We start from the raw sequence: 18,396 nt of genomic DNA on the forward strand, positions 1-18,396 counted from the left end.
CGCTTACTATGTGAAACATTGCAAGCAATATCCCTTGATATGTTTTGTCTTCTGAGAAAAATCCTTTAAAGATTTTTGATGAGAATTTTATTTGTCCCACTCGAGCAGACCTAGGCAGCAACGGCAGTATATTTAAACATTTTTTGTATCAATTTAACTCCCCATATATCGGTGTAGATTTTACTCTGGTTGCTAACCCCGCTCGTATTGGCCAGACTGGAGACGACACTGCAGTCATCCAAGCTTACAAGGGTCCTAACTATGCCTCCGCTGGGATAATCTTCGGCAGACAACTGACCACAGGAGGTAGCAATGTCGAATTACCAACAGGATCGATGGTTGTGGATGATCCACAGACGATATGTGCAGTTACACTGTCCAGTACGTTACCTGAATCAGCGGGGATTGACCGAACGGGTGTTTTCTACGCTCAAGCTGTCCAAAATGAAAATGTGACCAGGATACAGACAATCATATTAAACAAAGATGGTAAGCTGATATGACGGCAAGGAAACGTTGCAGTCTGATATCAAGCACTGCCTATTATTTCAAATATACATCCATCTATTGTCTTTGCTCTTCTTCGCTCCCTGGTTTTATTTAGTTGTATTTACAGATTATGGAGCTGGGGAGGTTTTCCTCACAAAAGATTGTAACAGGTGAGTTTTCATGGTCATTACTCATTATTGCAATGTTTTGTGATTTCATTGCAGACGGCACAGTCCATACACGACCTACACAGCGAACACAGATTGCCAATATCGGAGAGTCGGTGGTACTACAGATGGAGAATGTGAATTCATCTGCTAACAGCAACTACAGATGGAAGCATAATGGCGATGACACAGCACGGAACAGCCAGCTAAGTGTGAATATCAGTAACGCTGCTGTAGATGATGGAGGAATATACAGCTGCTTCGTCTCTGGCCAAGAAAGTCAACAACAACATGGATTCATGAGACTTATTGTGAGAGGTATTTCTTTAGCATTTCTGCCTATAACTGCCTCAAAGTATAAGTTTTTGTTTTCTAAATATCATTATTGCGATCATTCTACACATGTATATACAGGTTGTGCCGCAGGAATGTGGGGCCAGGATTCATGTCAGAACACCTGTCGTCGATGCTACAATGGAGGTATCTGTGATGACAAGACGGGAACGTGTATCTGCGCTCCGGGATTCAGCGGAGAATATTGCCAGCAAGGTAACAATAAACATATGATATTGATATTAAGTTTTCTTCTTGTGTAACAAATATTCTGTTTCCGTTTAACCTTTTAATTTTAATTCTGGTGATGTCGTTCTCTGACATTCAGTTCACGGGCGTCACATCTTTGGCCAGAATGCTAGTCATACCTGTTCTGATAGCACTGATCCACACAACGACGCTTGCCGGGGTCGTTTGTTTTGTCTTCCTGATCCTTACGGATGCTCCTGTGCTGCTGGGTATATGGGACTAGACTGTATGCAAGGTATTATGGAATTATCAAAATCTTGTCCACTATTTCGTGTTGGGTACTCGTTGATATTTATATTCAGTCCAAGAATCTGCAGATTGCCAACAAACACTACTTTTTTTTCTAATTTGGCTTTTTCTTCAGTTGATATTGATAATATCAGAGATGTTCTTTCCAATTAGTCTCTGTTGAGCCTTGCTGATTCTTGACGAGTATTGTTTTCTATAGGTCTATTGTTGTTCACTATTTTTTTTAATTTAAGACCAAGGGTTTCCAAATTGCCAACAAATGACATGAAACTCCTATTATTGCATGAAATGACCTTTTTGCTGTGAGCGGATACTTTCCATATCAGAAATGTTCTTGTCCAACGGTCTTGACATAGGGCAAGCACTATCTCATGTCCCAAGTTGCAACCTTGATTCACTCGAGTTTTTTTTTATCAAAATTAGAATGTAGTGAAGGGAAGTATGGAGCCGACTGTAGACAGACATGTCACTGTTCATCTGGCGATTCCTGCGAGAAGGATACGGGAGAATGTACTGGAAGTAAGAGAACGCAGACTTGTATCGCAACAAGCTTGTTGAAGGATTATATTTTACTATGACAATCAGAAGCGACAGTTGAAGTATTCGAATTATTTGTTTTTCAAAGTAAACTTAAGTTGTAAGGACACACTTGGGTAATAGGGAGAAGCCCAAAGAATGTTTACACATTTAAACAAGTGTATAGATACGTTATACCATGGAAAAACTAATATACTAAAATGTACAGTGTATGTCTTTCATTCCAGATTGCATACCACTCTATTTCGGAAGTAACTGCCAGTGTTCTAGTAAGTTGATTACATTTCTTTCATTTACACAAAGTATGATTATGACCCGTTATCTAAACTTAATCAAAACAGACATTATGACATTGCACCCTCTCGAGGAAGGAGATGAGCTTACAGATAAAACAGGGAAAAAAGAGGGAATGAGGCCACAGACTACACTGGATGAACATGTACAATGCTATTTTTTCAGTAACACTGCTTCAACTGTTGTACATTGTATTATCATTTTAACTTTGTCGGATCATTTTATCTGGTCACTGTCATTGCTGCACCCGTCTTTCCATTGTAGCTGACAATGGCGTTCTAGGACTAAAAGTGATGCCAATCGATCGATATCAACTACAAGTTTCCTGGCAACCAGATCCATGTGTCTCTGGCTACATACTGGAGTATGCATTGACAAACAGGGGCCAATGTGAAGAGATTGAATCTCCACAGTGGGTATCACTTCCAGGTCCACTCGATGGTCAAACTACCAGTCATGTCATCACTGGTTTGATATCTAGTTCAACCTATATGGTTTACATTCGCCCTCTGTACAATGGTACGCAAGGACTTGAAGCGTCGACATCAGGAACCACGCTTAGACAAGAGAGTGAGTAGAAAGAGCCACTTTTCTGAAATCAATAACTAAGTGTTACCAGTGTTGGAGTACTCGTACAACTCGATTACCAATAAGTACTTGGCCCGTAGTCGATCATAAGTACTCAAAAAACCAAGAACTCGGCACGAACTCGTAATTTTGTACTCGGACTCGTCCCTTATCTCGACAAATTGTACTCGGTGAACTCGATCCGAGTCGCGCAGTTCTCGAAAGAAAATTCGGATTTTTTCGATACTAATTTTTCGATTCTAAACTTTGACCAAAATTTCACAGAGTGTATATGAAAATGATGAAAGTATTAATTCGTTATCGACTCTAAATCGAGCATATGTGAATGGGTATTGGCAGCGCTCGCAGTATCGCTGGTGCACATTTTTTACTGTCCTATTCCTACTGAATACTACAAGAATACCAGCGAAATAAATCGCAACCTTCTTTCCTTGGGCTGCATGCTTCATCACATTCTAACTAACAAGGCGCGGAAAGATCGTATCCGTGGGGAGGAGGTTGCGCACACCACTCTTTGTTGGAAACGCGAGACATTTTCGAGTTCGATCCAGACGTAGACATGTCTTTTTTGTCAGAAATTATATCTTGGGGGTTTAGAGATCACAAGGAATATTTCGCTAACGGACAGAAGCAGCACGGCGCAGTATGCAAGTCATGTGGGCTGCAGATTTCGGAGAAGTCTGGAACAACTTCCAACTTCAATAAGCACCTTTGACTCTTGTCCTAACCTTCAGAATGAGGAAGATCGTCAATAAATCAAGAATTCCAAGCAAAAACAACACTTTTTAATAACGTGTACTTGTTAATTTCTTGGAATACTGGGTAATTACTTTACATATCACATGTAAGTAACGGTGCTAATTTCCATAATGCTTTAGTTTAAAAATGTACTCGGGATGTACTCGATATCTTTGTACTCGAACTCGGACTCTGAAAAACTCGAACTCTGATTTTTGGCCCAGGACTCAACTAAAAGTGCTCGGACTCGACCCGTACTCGGCACTGTGTGTACTCGGAAAACTTGGTACTCGACTACAACACTGAGTGTTACCAGTTTGATAGTTATCAGCTGTGGGCATTCAATGATGATAATTAGTACAACTTGCGAATAAACGCTCCATGGGTTATATTTGTGTGTGTGTGTGTGTGTCAGATCCTTCCGTTTCCCCTGTGGTGGTGACTTCTTACGATTCTGCCAGAGTCACACTCAGCTGGCGTGAGGTGTACTGTGCCAACTACTTCGTCCAATATGCACTGCAAAACAAAGAGGGTTGCCTACCCATCAACCCGCCTACCTTCATCCAGCACTGTCTTTGTTCTGGAACTACTTCGACAAAGATACCTGGTCTGTTCGCCAACTCGATGTACGAGATACAAATTTTCGCCAAGGTGAATGAAAGCTCCGGAGAAACAGTTACAACAAGTGTTCATACCAGCACCAAAGGTAACACCTTTTTCCAGTTATAAACCTACAATTTTGCGCATACGGATCAGCTCAATTCAATCTGATCCATCTTAAACTATTTTCCTTTAGCGCCATCTGCACCACCACAGCAAGTTACCGTCACTTCAACATCAAAACGTAGCCTGACTTTCTCCTGGAGTCAGCCAGCGTGTGGAAGCCGAGGTGGCATAATCACAGGCTACACGTACAAGCTGAGTGGACCAGGGTCACGACTCATCTTCAATGTATTCACAGCCGAACAAGTTGAGATAAATGGTTTAATCCCCTTCACTAACTACAGTTTTCAAGTTGCTGCAAACACCAGTGCTGGGGCAGGGCCATACAGTGACGTTGTCAATCAGAGAACTAATGAAGCAGGTACGTGCTGTTTGAAAATACCATTACTTAAAACTTTGACCAAAAGTCTGTGTTAATGGCTGCCTTAGCCATCATTTACTAACGCTTGCATATGCCTTCTTAAACTTCACCCTGATTGCTTGATCGTTGGTCACACAGAGCCCACAGTACCCTTAGATGTTGCCATTCAGAACGTTGATTACGTATCCATCACTCTCCAGTGGTCAGAGCCCGACCCTCCACAAGGAATCATCATCCATTACACCGTTAGGTACTGGAGGAGTGGACAGTCAGGAAAACTAACGCTGATCAACAATGTGGTGCAATTAATGTATGAGATAACGGGCCTTGAAACGAATGAGACACACTTCTTGCAGGTAAATACTTTGTCATTTCTAAACAGAATTATCAAAATCTGGAGAGACGTTTGATTTCAAAAGCCCGTATGTCCTGGCAACTTTTTGTGGCATAAATTGTATTTTCTTTTACTGGTGCTGTTTAACATGATGAGTAAATAATTCATAACTTGCATGCAGGCTATTATAAAAAAAAAACGACTGATATTACTGCATGCGAGAACAGGATAAAATCACATTCTTCGCGATTTTTTTATAATGATACTCTTTTATTCAAATGTCATAAGGTGCAAGCTGAAACGTCTGTTGGCGCAGGTCCGTGGAGTGAAAAAGTATTTGCGACCACCCTAATCGAAGGTATGGTAATGCTTCTTGTCGCAATCTTTGATTTTTAGTGTTTTGGTCATTTTATATTTCTCTAGTAATTAAGATATTTTATTTCCTTGAGTTTTGTTCACAAATTGCAAAGTGATGGCGTTCACCGTCAATAGTTTTAAAGTGCAGTCTAGACAGACTGAACGATGAAATGAAACACTTTGATTGCTGAAAGAGTCCATAAATGTAGTATCTATATTTCATGACTAACCTTGTGTTTGTCGATCTTTGTTTCGCAGCAAAGAAATTCGAAGTGCCTTCGCAATTTGCCGTGATAGTACCTGTCGCGGTCGTCGTTGTCATCCTCGCTTTAGGATTTGTCGTTGCTTTTGTAGTCTACAAGAGGTAACCATCAAAAACGAAACTTGATTAGAAATTGTCACAGATCTAAACTAGCTACTAACTGACACCTAACCTGTGTATCATGCTCTATAACAGCAAATCAACAAGCTTGTTATGTTTTGTCACGTATAACTTTGCAACAGTTTCTTCTTTGACAAAAAGAAAAGTTGTCAAGCTTTGATCCTCCTCCAAGAATCCCTTTTCCTCTTTGGAATACTTTAGATAATAATATATTTGATGCAATAAAGATACAGGTGGTTTAGGCTATCAATCCATTCAATCAATTTGTTTTATTTGCCTGTCTTTATTGGTGTTTTATTTCGAAGAAGGAGAGCCAGTCAGGAAAAACAACACAGTGATGAATCTGACATTCCACTGAACGCAAAGGCTCCAACTTTGACTCGCGGTAAACCTTCAATTTTTGAGGAGATTTATTTTCTTCATCCTTGACAGCACAATTGCAAAACCAAAAATAGTCATTTCTGCTCGTCTTAACATGTATTTTTCTCTACGTGCCTTTTGAAAAACATTTATGTTATATCAAGTTTTGGAACAGGATATATAATAGGTGCAACATAATCCAGTATACTCCAGGTTGAGCTACGTTGAAAATGATATCAGTCAACCCGACAAGTACAAATACATATTTTGACTTCATGTAAATATTTCGCATAAAAATAACTAAAGTATTTAAGAATTTGAATGTGGCGTCTCATATCTTATGTTATCGCATTAAGTTTAATAGCTATTTTTTAAATGATCTTCAATCTGCAATCACTTTCCAGTGAGTTATTTTGAAGACATAAGGTGACTCTCAAGAATCACAACGGTAATTCACTCTTTGTTTTACTGATGAAAAATCTTCAGTTAACAGTAATGTCAACGATGGAGCAGCAGTCAACGATACACCCCACCGCCATAAATCCAAGTCCCCTCGTAAACCATGCAAGAAGCAGGCCGGGCCAGAACCACCAGCAGAAGAAGAGGGCAAGGAACAGCTGGAATTCGTACCACCACCTCCCGTCCGGAGGGAAGAGCTTGCTGAATACATCCGCCAGAAGGAGGCGGTGGGTGATAATGGATTCCAGGCAGACTACAAGGTAAATACGCCTTATAAAACCACGCACAACTTGCCTCTTACGAAGTATCCCGATTGAACACTTTTTTCGATCCGATCAAGAGAAAGGAGGCACTCGTCTAGCACTTTATGTCAGCTGAAAGCCATCTGTATAAGACGCAGTGTTTACAATGTAAAGTATCGTGTCTCTATTTTTATCCATTTCCTAAAGTAGTTAGCTTTGTTGTGGTAAATTCACACAATTCGCACACTGGACTAATCATGGAAAACCAACTATAACATTAATAAAATAATGAAACATAATTTGTTTTTGTGTACTTCAGTCGCTTCCCGACGGTCAACTATATCCATGGACAGTGGCAGCGAAACCAGAGAACAGGGCGAAGAACCGATACGTCAATGTCATTGCATGTGTGTATTTCCGTTTATTTTGGTATACATTTGATAGCACTGTTTAAATTAATGCAGCATTGTTCAAATTGTTACAACAATGTTCATTGCAATAAAAGTTTACAGTTTAACCATGCAGTCAATTTGGAGGTTTGTAAAGGTTGCGAAAATAAGTACATTTAAAGTGGCAATTAATGTAAGCTTGTAAGATAAGGATCATCTCCATTTTCCGGATACAATATGATGTAAAAAAAAAAAAAAAAAATATGTCACAGTTTCTTAGAAGCATCGTTTGAAGTGGAGTCATTGTTTTGGTTTTGTTTTGTTCAACTTTGTTCAATGTTTTGTACGCAGATGACCATTCCCGTGTTGTACTTGACCCCTTGGAGGGTGATCCCCATTCAGACTACATCAATGCCTGCTATATCAATGTAAGCCGTTATCTAATGCTGAACTCGTTTGAGCTGAGTTAAACGCCGTTTTCCAGCGTTTTCGAGGTTTTCAGGCTGACGCAGGTTCAAATTCAGACTTAGTCAGACATATTTGTTCAAAAGAAAATTAAATGTCAAATGAAATTATTTCCATCACATGTTCGAACACAAGATATGAATTAGTACATTTGGCTGCAAATATTCTTTGATAAATTGTTATCAAATCAATTATCTTGTGGGATGTGAGTTTGTGCCAAATTAAAATAAATCAATACGTTTTAAATTACCTTTGCTTTGCAGGGATACAAGACGAAGAACAAGTATGTCGCCAGCCAAGGTAAATGCAGTCGCAAATGTGACGTAATTTTGTCTTGTAGATTGGTTTCGGCGTAGATAAAATCGAGTGATGCAACCATCGAATTATCTACCTAATTATGTAATTCCCGTAATGAAATGATAATAAGCTTGCACGTAGTCACAGCTGTTGAAATACCAACAACTGTTATTGACATAGTACACTGTTTTATTACCAAACTGTTTCTTTTCAGAACCACATAAATGAACAAACAGATGTGACTATACACGGTGCTACTGCGATGTATTAACTAACCCATTGTTATTTACTTTGCAGGAGCCAACAAGGCGTCCATCAAGGACATCTGGCGAATGGTCTGGCAGTTGGGCATCGATAAGATTGTCATGCTCACCAATCCGTTTGAGAACGGCAAGGTAGTGTTGATTTTTATTTTTATTTTATTTTGGTGATTTCGTTATTAAAAATTAAAATTATGCTTAATTTTATTAACAAATAGAAAGATATTGGAAAAGGTAATCTCTAGAAAGATTAAAGCAACCCAAAGGCATTAATCTTGGAAACAAAATAACACAAGAACTACGACAAAGCAAGAAACAACACGCTGTATTTCTCTAGTGATTTGATTTCTAAATTCATCTAAACAAAGGTATCCTTTTATCTAACATGGTCAAGCCATTTTATATATTTGTTTCTGTATTCAGAGGAAGTGCCTTCAGTACTGGGCTGATACAGGATCTACCACCATCTCAGGCATCGTGGTAACTACAGACAAAGAGGATGTCTTCCTGGATTACACCATTCGCAATTTCAGCATTCACCAGGTAATCTCCAGACCTATTTGGGTCAGGGAGGCTTGGTTCATTTTTGGATTTATCATAATATTTACTTGATGCCGGCGTGGCACAAAGCGTGATCTAAATTATACTTAAGTGTTGTTTTGGGGGCGGGGAATTTTAATTGGGTTGTTTATTTTGACAAACATAAGCAACAACCATGTCATTATACCAGTAAAGTGACACAGTAATGCATTTCAAAAAAAAATACCAAGACTTAATTTAAAAAGGCTGGATTAATGTTTTAGAAAATCTGAGCGCTGAGTTTGTTGAGAAGCATGAATATTAAATGCAAACTGACTATTCATACAGGTTGGCTGTGAAGAAAGTAACAGACTGGTGAAGCAATTTCACTACACCACCTGGCCCGACATGCAGCCGCCAGAGTACCCAGCACCATTGCTCAACTTCATGCGATTGGTCAACGGACACCATAACCCGGGACGCACATTGGTGCATTGCAGGTAAAGTCGAATGTATCCAATCATATTAATATACATTTAACATATCCCCCCCCCCCCCAAAAAAAAGATATCGCAAAATTAACTCATAGTATCAGGGAGATAAGTCATATTCCGAATTAGCGAATTTGCAATTTAGGAGATATTTAGTATATTGTTAACATACTTCAGCAAAATACCTCAACGCTAAAACGCAGAACAATATTTGGTTACCTGTTTTATCTAAACGTGTATTGGTATTGGTTATAGGCCTTCCTATAATACTTTTGTTCGTCAATATAAATAAACTGTGGATCTCAGCAGATGATTTGATAAACTTATCTATCCAATTGTGGTTTTATCTGATGAAATACGTAAAAACACATTTTTTTGACATTTTTAAATTGATGTTATAATCTAGTGCCGGAGTTGGACGCACTGGTACATTCATCGCCCTAGATGCGATGCAGCAACAAATGGCGCGGGAAGGACAAGTTGATGTTCTTGGCTTCATCTACCAAATGAGACAAAATCGCATCAAGATGGTCCAGACACCGGTGAGTTACCAATATACTTTTGAACTATCAAACAATAACCGAAGTGCATGTAGAAATTAGGAGAAACTGTTGTGATTTGTTTTGGTATACAGCATCGATGGCATGTAGTCTACAGCACCGAAGTTAGAACCTAGACAGAAGATAGAAGTGCTCGTTTCATGAACCAACTTGTTATTGCAGTTTCATCTTGTCATCTAAAACATCGTGCTATTTATTCTGCTAAATACATAAATTGTGAAATGCATCTTTTGTATTCAGGAGCAATACAAGTTCATCTTTGACGCTCTTCTGGCTGCCTCTGTGACAGGAGACACGACCTACAGTGTTGCAGACTTCCGCCAGAAACTGACGGCTCTGAAAAAGAAGGACAAAGGGGCGAAGGAAACAGGCCTTCAGAAGCAGTTCGCGGTAAGCTAGAAGCAATTTTGGATATTATGTTTGAGACAATGGGAGGGCGCCTTCTGGAGTTGATGAACTCTTCTGTACTTAACCAAATGTACCTATTTCAAACACACCTGTGTACAACTTATCTCAAAGAGGCTATTATCATACTGTTTTAACTATATACGTGCACACCTTGATTCCTTATGGTTGATTTCTGTTTTTCAATCAGTAGGCAGGTAGGTCCCTTTGCCTCCTTTTATAATGCAAATCAATAAAGTGAAAATCATAATTTGCCAAGAAATCATTTTCTCACCAAGCATTTTCTTGTTCAATTATATTGGGCTTTTCCAGACTTTGATGCAGCTGAGTGAGAGGCGAGGTAAAGTCAAAAATATGTCAGGACAGCTCCCTGAGAACAATGACAAGAACAGATATCCGGATTTCATACCAAGTGAGTCCAGACAATAATTTGAACGTCTATGCGTTTGTAATATCTTTCTGTATCATAAATGTCGCGACAGGCCAACAATTTGCGATCAAGTGCTGTCGAAATGGCATCGGTTAACGAACCCGTATGACCAACCCTTAATGGCGCAACACCCGATGCTTCTCATCATTTAAATGAATCACTTATTTGGCATTATTACATTTTTTAATGCATCATTGCCACCATCAAAATGACTTATTTGTCACTTTGGGAAGATTTATCCGTATTCTTTGAACTAATTATTTCATCATGATTGATTGCTTTACAGGTGACCGCTCTCGACCATATCTGTTTACCAGTGTCCAAGAAGATGAAACCAACTACATCAACGCAACCTTCTTGCCAGTAAGTATCTGATTATTTCAGTTAGCACCGAGTATCAAAATTATTCACGACTTCCAATTTTCGACTACTACAATTATAGGAATTTGTATTTTGTTTTAGGTTTGGTTTTTTTTCAAGAACCGGTTAAATTACACAGTGGCAAAATAAAACACATTGCAATGTTTCGCGGTGAAGCTCAGAAAAAAGACTTCATCAAATTCAATTGTCGGTAGTTTCAAAGTAGTATTAGTCATGTACAGAAATGACAATATTATGTTTTAACAAAATGAAATTTTTTATACTCAAATTTCTCTTTCCAAAAGGGCTACCGTAAAAAGAGCATGTACATCGGTACGCAGATGCCCATGCCCAACACTGTCACTGATTTCTGGCGCTTGATGTACGACCACAAAGCGACCAGCATTGTGATGCTGAACACCTTTGATGCCAACGACAAGGTATGAAGACAGCTCATGTCAATCTCATTTCCAAAAGTTACGATGGTTTGTTATCATGAAATGGTAATATGGATTATACGACTAAATATTCCCTTGCATGATCGACTGATATTTAACGATATTTCAGTACGCAGACGGCCTATTAGGGAGACACTTTTTTGCATATAAGGAGACATAAAGGTATATTAGGGTGATATCCAAGTACAAATTTTTAATGTCGGATATATAGCCTAAATCGAGTCCTCAGTATGCAAAACCCACATTTATTTAGTTTAGGTTAGGGTTTAGTGTCATGACATTTCAGAATTATTTCTGCACACGTTTAGCAATGTCTCCCAATTAAATTATAATATTTACTCACTTACCAATTCGCTGGTACGTGATACTTCAGGAGGGTTTTGTATACTTTGGGTGCATATCTGTCTTAGGCGATGCAGAAGATTCGTGTGCTCTTGAATGAAATCTCCCTGTACATTTTGATAAATATTCTCATTTTAGAAATCGAAGACAGGGCTGTTTTCTTTAATTTAGAAACTATTAGGTGATACGTTGGTTTATCAAGTCATAACCTATTTTCAGAAAAGGCTTTTAAAAAACGCCTGAAGATTTAAATGACTCGTTTGTCTTCTGATTATAGACCATGTGTCGCTACTGGCCGGAGGAGGGAACCATTAACTTTGGCAAACTGTCTGTCGAACTCATCCAGACCAAGCGATCCGACAGTGTGACACGATGCACCTTCACGCTAAGGAACACCGATAACGCGGTATATTACACAAAACTTTTATCTGCATACATGATCATTTGCATTTATCCCAAAAGTAACATACCGAATTATGATCAAAAGCTTCCTTGGATATGGAAGATCGTATATTGTACTTAAAACACATCGTGAAATTATTCCGTCTGGCTCTAGTGCAAAGGCAGATTCCCTTTCCCATCCAGCCCTTGAAAAACGCCTGTTCATAAAATGTGGTGATGTAAGGAGGCTAATAAATTGCACTTAGTGGGCAAATTGTTGGTGCTCAGCAAATTTCACGCTGTAATGTGATGCCCTAGTTGCAAAATTCAACATTGTTTTTGATAAATACGTTACCTCAGTCCAGATGCCAATTACATGGATTTGCTTAGCAACAAATATAGCAAAGTAACTTGCCGAGCAAGAATCACCAGAGAAAATTATCACACGCAGAACACATCGCCTGGCCTTTTGGTGGATATTTAGGTTTTACTAGTCAAAGCCTTTCTGCAGCTAATTCTTGTGCACATAACAAAACTGTGTGTTCATCTTTTTTTTCAGTCGGAGGAAGCACGCACCATCACCCAGTTCCAATACCACGACTGGCCCTCCGACCAGGAGATACCGAATTTCGTGCCAGGAATGCTCAGCCTCATGGATCTCGCTCGAAAGTGGAACGGAGACAAAGGACCTATTGTTGTCCACTGCATGTAAGTCGAATGGGGAATTCTAGATGTGTGAAGAGTATTGTTAAAAAGTATTACATTATGTCTGGGTCGCTGGGTCCGGGTTCGACTTGGCCAGTTCTACATTAATTGATTTTAATCTGTTTCTGTTATGTACCAACCCAGAAGAATTTTGCCAACAAAGCCTATCCGGGTATTTTTAGTTCAACCTACTGGCTTAAGACTTAGATAGAAGCCAAGCATTCGATATCCCTCGCGGAATTTGGCAACTGTAACGAAAAAAAAAATTAAAGAACGTCTGAATAGTGAGAAAAAGGTGAAATACAAAGTTTGTAGATATGAAGATATTTTAATATTGAATGTTATTGAAGAGGACTTTTGTCTTCAGTACTTGCTTGAATATGTACAACCAATTAACTCCGAGGTGCATGTCGCCGTAAGTAAATCTTATGTTTCCCTTTTAGTGTTTCTTTTAAGAAAATTCCAACCTTGAGTTTTATATTCTGTCTAAAATTTATACCTTTTGATAGTATTTTTCTTGAATTATTTCAGATTCTTGTTAAGAGATTATTCCGATTCAAGTTTTCAAGTTATCTGATTCAAGAGTTATTTGACATCTTTAGAATGTTAACAGTTACTCAAGATGACCATCATATAATGAAAATGTATGTATTGGTTGTTGTTATGAATTCAATCTGATTGAGTTTTTTTATTTTCATATTTTCTTTTTGCTTTTGTAGGGATGGTCTGGGTAGTACTTCTGTGTACTGCACGTTGATGGCGCTGTTGGACCAGTTCAATGTCGAGAAAGCCGTGGACGTGTTCCAAGCAGCTCATCGTCTGCGCATGGTAAACCAAAACATGATGAACTCGCTGGTAAGTATTGTGTCGTGCTCACACTCTCTCTCTCCAAGGAAGTTACTCTTGATTTACTTTTATTTATGATGTCATACCCACCATCTTACATCATACTTTTAAACATTTATCTGGCAGATGTAAGACATTTCTTTTGCAGATATAGAGGTACAATTGTTAGCTGTACACAAAGTTGTTGGGTATCATTAACTATTTCGACATATTTTTCTTTGAAAAAAGGCAGAACACTGCGTTTTTCCTCACTATGTAGTTGTAGTAGACGGCCATTGTGGTACTCGTATCGGGCCTACTCTAGCATTTAATATTCTTCACTTTTACACTTCTCTCATTTGCACACCTAATATTTCTCGCGGCCTTGGACGGTGGATAGCATTAAGTAGTTGCCTGTTGAGGCTTTCTGCAGTTGACCATGTTGCCGGTTTTTATTGAAGCAGCCTGTGTAACTAGCTTGACCGCGTTGCCCATTCCGCGTTATACATTAACGTATACAAGTTTAAGATCTGTACATATTCCCCTATGGTAGAGAATCTCTTACCGTATTTGAAGCTGTCAGCATCACATTTTGTCGTCCGTTGCTGTGTACAAACGTTCAGAAAAAGACGAAACTGACACGTCAAAAACTGACAATAGTACATAAGACGAAATGAGAGATAGGCACGTGAAGCCGTTAACGACCTCCTTTGTTATGGTGGGCTACATGGGCATGCGTGAAATTCGGGAAAATTGTACGATCTAATCACGTCGCGTTTTCGATGATCACAGCATGTTCTCTCGCATCCCCCGCCCTGCAAACAGGACGCTGGGAAGAGCTAATCTCGTTGAGCTCTCATTGGATAGATTTCGAGTGAACATTTTGTCCCAACGACTAAAACTAGGACCAGAAAATTTAGGGTGAATTTCAATTGAGTGTATTAAATTTAATTGAGTCCCTTTTTTTCAGCGTACTTAATCATTAAATAGGGTGATTTTTACTCTAAATCGACTAGTCCTTAGTTTCGCTCTCATTCAGAGAGCAGCTGATGAATGTTACCATTTGTTCGTCTTACCAGGACCAATACGCACTGTGTTACGATGTGATTCAGGCCATGCTGGATTCCACTAGCATCTACGAGAACGTCACACCCTCAGCTGGACTGGACTCTACCGCGTAAGGTAGAACGCCAATGATATCACATTTTTGAAATGTGACTTGTCTCAGTTAGGGCCTACACAAAAATGACCATAGTGTACCCACAGAAACTTTAGATAAATTGGGAGATCGTCAGCATTAGGTCTGCATAGCTCAGTCAATACAGCGTTAGCATCTTATTCTAGAGACCACCGGTTCAAAATCCCCTTGGATTCTCCAAAGATGGTGTATCAAATCTGGTGAAATGGAAGATTTTTAAAAAGTACAGTGTTTATCTCTCCAAAATGTACTGTTCTCGATTTTCAAAAAGGAAATCACCCACAGAAACATTAGAAACCAGATTGAGCTATTTGGTTGTCAATTCCCCTTCCATGACTGAGAGTACATTTTGTATGTAACTAAGTGTAACCCGTTTTAGCATGTAATATTTTACCCAGAGCTATATATTTTTGTTTTCTCTGTTGCAACACAAGCTATAATTTTTGCTAATGCAAATTGTTAAAGCTATATTCTTGATACAAGTATTAAACAGTTTATTTTGGGATAATTAACGTTATACAGGTTGTTTTGAGGGTCTCTATTTTTGTAACTATTTGATCACGTATTTGGATATAATATTATACGCTGTCATCATATATTTTGTATAAAAATGCTTGGCTGAAATATTGCATTGTCGAAAATGAGGCTGATAGACTTTTGTATTGCAACTTTTATATGCATCTTGAAAGTTTGATATGTATATTTTTCGCTGAATTCGATATCTTCTCATATTAAAATTTATGTAACAATTTGTATATAAGGGGATGAGGCTTTTTAATTTAAATCCATAATATTTCGCAACGTAAGCCAAAAAAAACATAAGTATAAAAGTATAGAAGTATAAAAAAAAAGTGTGTGATCAGACTTTTTAGGACGATTTAGGATTTATATTTAACGACTTTTTTGTCTAAATGATGGGAATAGATTGTCAGAAACTGACACCCTTGTAAAAAAAAATCACGAGAAAATGTAGAAAAGGTCGCCTTTTGAGGATATTTGTTTTCATTTGTTGTTTTTTTCCATCGATGCTTGTGCACCAAAGGCGAAACTGCTTAACAGACACGAAACGGACTACAAAAAAATGCATTAATGGAAGGGCAGCTTAGCTTTTATTAAAATAAACAAACTTGCGAAGTAGAATATTGAGCTATTTACCCAGGGTAACACCAAAAAGGCACCTAATCATCTTCGCTCGATTTCACGACTTATCTGGTTTCAGAATGTTATATGTAGTATTTACACAAACCTATCCGCAACACTTCGCGTTTTCTGTACAGAAAGATGTACGTCGCCCAAGCCTTATAAAGGGTGGGGCATTGGTGCATTGGCGAATATGGAGTAGGCTATAAACCTTTTGCGTAGCAGCCATCTTAGAGGGCAATGACTTTGTTTTGCTGGGATATGTTTGAGTGAATTGTATGTCATTGTGTACTCATTGTTACTGAATTAAAATGAAAAAAATAGCATCTAAAATGTCCGCTATGCATAAGGTCTATTAGTTACAAACGAACAAGATATATGTCATCAGGGTTGTATTAGTGATAATTTTAATACCTAAAACATATACCACAGTATTTTACTACCCACAGCTACTTTAAAACTAAAAATAATTTACGCGAGACAGGTTTTTTTCTGCATTTTAGTTATCTAGTCTGATATTCCCATGCTCTCAAAATAAACATGTGTATTTCAGAATATTATACATGTAATGTTATTTCAGAATAAACGAAATCCTTTTTTGAAAAAAATTAAAGGGAAATTAGTATGCCATGCATGAAAACTGACACCGATGTAGTCTCGTTTTTAGCAATATAAAAATTGGAAATAATTCCCCAACCCACCAATTTTGCCCAACTTTGAACAAAGTTGGCTATTCATCAGAACTTGTTTTAACAGCTTTCATTTTGAATGAAACTGTTCTTTTGGGCATGGAATATACATTATTGATTCAATTCATAATTGGTGCTTCAAGCAGGTGAATGATCTTCACTAATTATGAGATAATTCCTCCGCAGACTTGAAGAACTGTAGTTGTCTTTTTCAGCCTGGCTGTGTGACAGAACACGGCCTTTTTCAGCCTGGCTGTGTGACAGAACACGGCCAGGCTGAATTGTAACTTACTTAAAGATCAATACCCCGTCCTCTTAAAAAAGTTGATGTAATTTCTCTCCTAACAAATTTTCAATTGGCATTTTTTTTTATAACTCTCTCATACAGTAACTCTCTGAAATAGGGATTTCATTTTTGTCCACAAGTGACCCACACTGTTGCGAGAGCCGAATTATTGTCTAGCAACCAAAACTTGAACTTTGTGAAGAAATTAACTTTTTTGTTCCGCGTCTCATTCAAAGGTAAATAACTTCTATATTGCTATAGGAAAACACTTATTGAAAACAAATTCTATTTTTTCGAAGTGAAATTAAACTTGAAATAGCACAGGGAATGCTTAACTAATACTTATTGCTTGTCTGAGATAATTTCCAGTACTGTTTGCAGTCAACTGTTTTTAATGACCGAGTGCTACTTGGTGTTTTTGTACACAATAGATCTCGTGCGTTAAGGCAGAGGGCAACGGTTTCGTATCGCCTGGAAAGGCGTGAGTAAACCAGTTGAGCATTTATTGTTCCTAAAATACATGTATAATAAGAATGAGCACTCTCTGAGAAACATCCAACGGTTAAGGTATATCGGGACAGGCCTGCTTCAAAGAGCATTGTAAACAAAATCACGACCCATGTAGTGGTAAGATATGATTGAATTAATAATGAAGAGCAATAAAATGCTGGCAAAATTACAGGAATTTGTTGTTCAGACTTTTTGTCGTTGACTTTTTGGCTTTTTTTATTAATACATGTATATCTCACTGTGATATTTCTGTTTAGCACTGAATCGAATGCATAACACAATGTCATGATGTTGAATGCCCGACCCCTCGTAATCTGAATAGTCTTATAAAGCTATAACTATCGTTGTACTCCATCCAACCATGGTAGATGTGACTGTTATTTTATCATAGCGCCCTCTATAAGTTTGATAGCGTCATGCATAATCAACACAGGCACACAAAGAACACTTGACAAATAAAAAGGCCGCTTTGTAGCTGATAATTTTCCAAATCTCCAACGAGATCCCCCTCCCCCTCCCTCACAAAATGACAAAATGAAAGTAAAGGGATGAATTATGAATTTGCTGCAATATTTTCAATTTGTTTTGGCAAGCTGCAATTTTTTTAATAAAAAAATGTCTTGAGGACTGTAAAAATTACACTAATTCTCAGGATTTTCCCCACGAAAATTATGTCCTTTTAGCGTCCCCCAATCGCCAATATAGGAGAAATAAACATCTGCCACCTCCCCCTCCCAGGTCCAGTCTAACCCTGCCACCAAAACAAAAAGAATAAATCAACTTTACTTAGTCAATCCAATATCTATCTCCCTGTACATTGTATT

The 18,396-nt window shown here is 38.3% G+C and overlaps 1 protein-coding gene across 1 annotated transcript in view; it reads left to right on the forward strand.

The window, feature by feature from the left end:
• Positions 1-15,313, forward strand: part of LOC119736750 (tyrosine-protein phosphatase 99A-like) — a 31,028-nt gene extending 15,715 nt beyond the window's left edge. Inside the window, exons 6-33 of the mRNA XM_038210762.1 lie at positions 174-489; positions 714-974; positions 1,071-1,205; positions 1,318-1,473; positions 1,911-2,006; positions 2,252-2,293; positions 2,583-2,888; positions 4,060-4,350; positions 4,441-4,728; positions 4,867-5,084; positions 5,351-5,420; positions 5,678-5,783; positions 6,643-6,880; positions 7,182-7,269; positions 7,603-7,679; positions 7,980-8,016; positions 8,311-8,408; positions 8,697-8,816; positions 9,141-9,292; positions 9,690-9,825; positions 10,084-10,233; positions 10,561-10,660; positions 10,965-11,041; positions 11,344-11,478; positions 12,116-12,244; positions 12,779-12,927; positions 13,644-13,779; positions 14,829-15,313. Coding sequence (XP_038066690.1) covers positions 174-489; positions 714-974; positions 1,071-1,205; positions 1,318-1,473; positions 1,911-2,006; positions 2,252-2,293; positions 2,583-2,888; positions 4,060-4,350; positions 4,441-4,728; positions 4,867-5,084; positions 5,351-5,420; positions 5,678-5,783; positions 6,643-6,880; positions 7,182-7,269; positions 7,603-7,679; positions 7,980-8,016; positions 8,311-8,408; positions 8,697-8,816; positions 9,141-9,292; positions 9,690-9,825; positions 10,084-10,233; positions 10,561-10,660; positions 10,965-11,041; positions 11,344-11,478; positions 12,116-12,244; positions 12,779-12,927; positions 13,644-13,779; positions 14,829-14,930 — 4,209 coding nt within the window. The 3' untranslated portion in view covers positions 14,931-15,313. The remainder of the gene's footprint in view (positions 1-173; positions 490-713; positions 975-1,070; positions 1,206-1,317; positions 1,474-1,910; positions 2,007-2,251; positions 2,294-2,582; positions 2,889-4,059; positions 4,351-4,440; positions 4,729-4,866; positions 5,085-5,350; positions 5,421-5,677; positions 5,784-6,642; positions 6,881-7,181; positions 7,270-7,602; positions 7,680-7,979; positions 8,017-8,310; positions 8,409-8,696; positions 8,817-9,140; positions 9,293-9,689; positions 9,826-10,083; positions 10,234-10,560; positions 10,661-10,964; positions 11,042-11,343; positions 11,479-12,115; positions 12,245-12,778; positions 12,928-13,643; positions 13,780-14,828) is intronic.
• Positions 15,314-18,396: the final 3,083 nt, after the last annotated feature.

The sequence above is a fragment of the Patiria miniata genome, unplaced genomic scaffold, assembly GCF_015706575.1.
Source record: "Patiria miniata isolate m_02_andy unplaced genomic scaffold, ASM1570657v1 HiC_scaffold_3, whole genome shotgun sequence".
In the NCBI taxonomy this organism is placed as follows: domain Eukaryota; kingdom Metazoa; phylum Echinodermata; class Asteroidea; order Valvatida; family Asterinidae; genus Patiria; species Patiria miniata.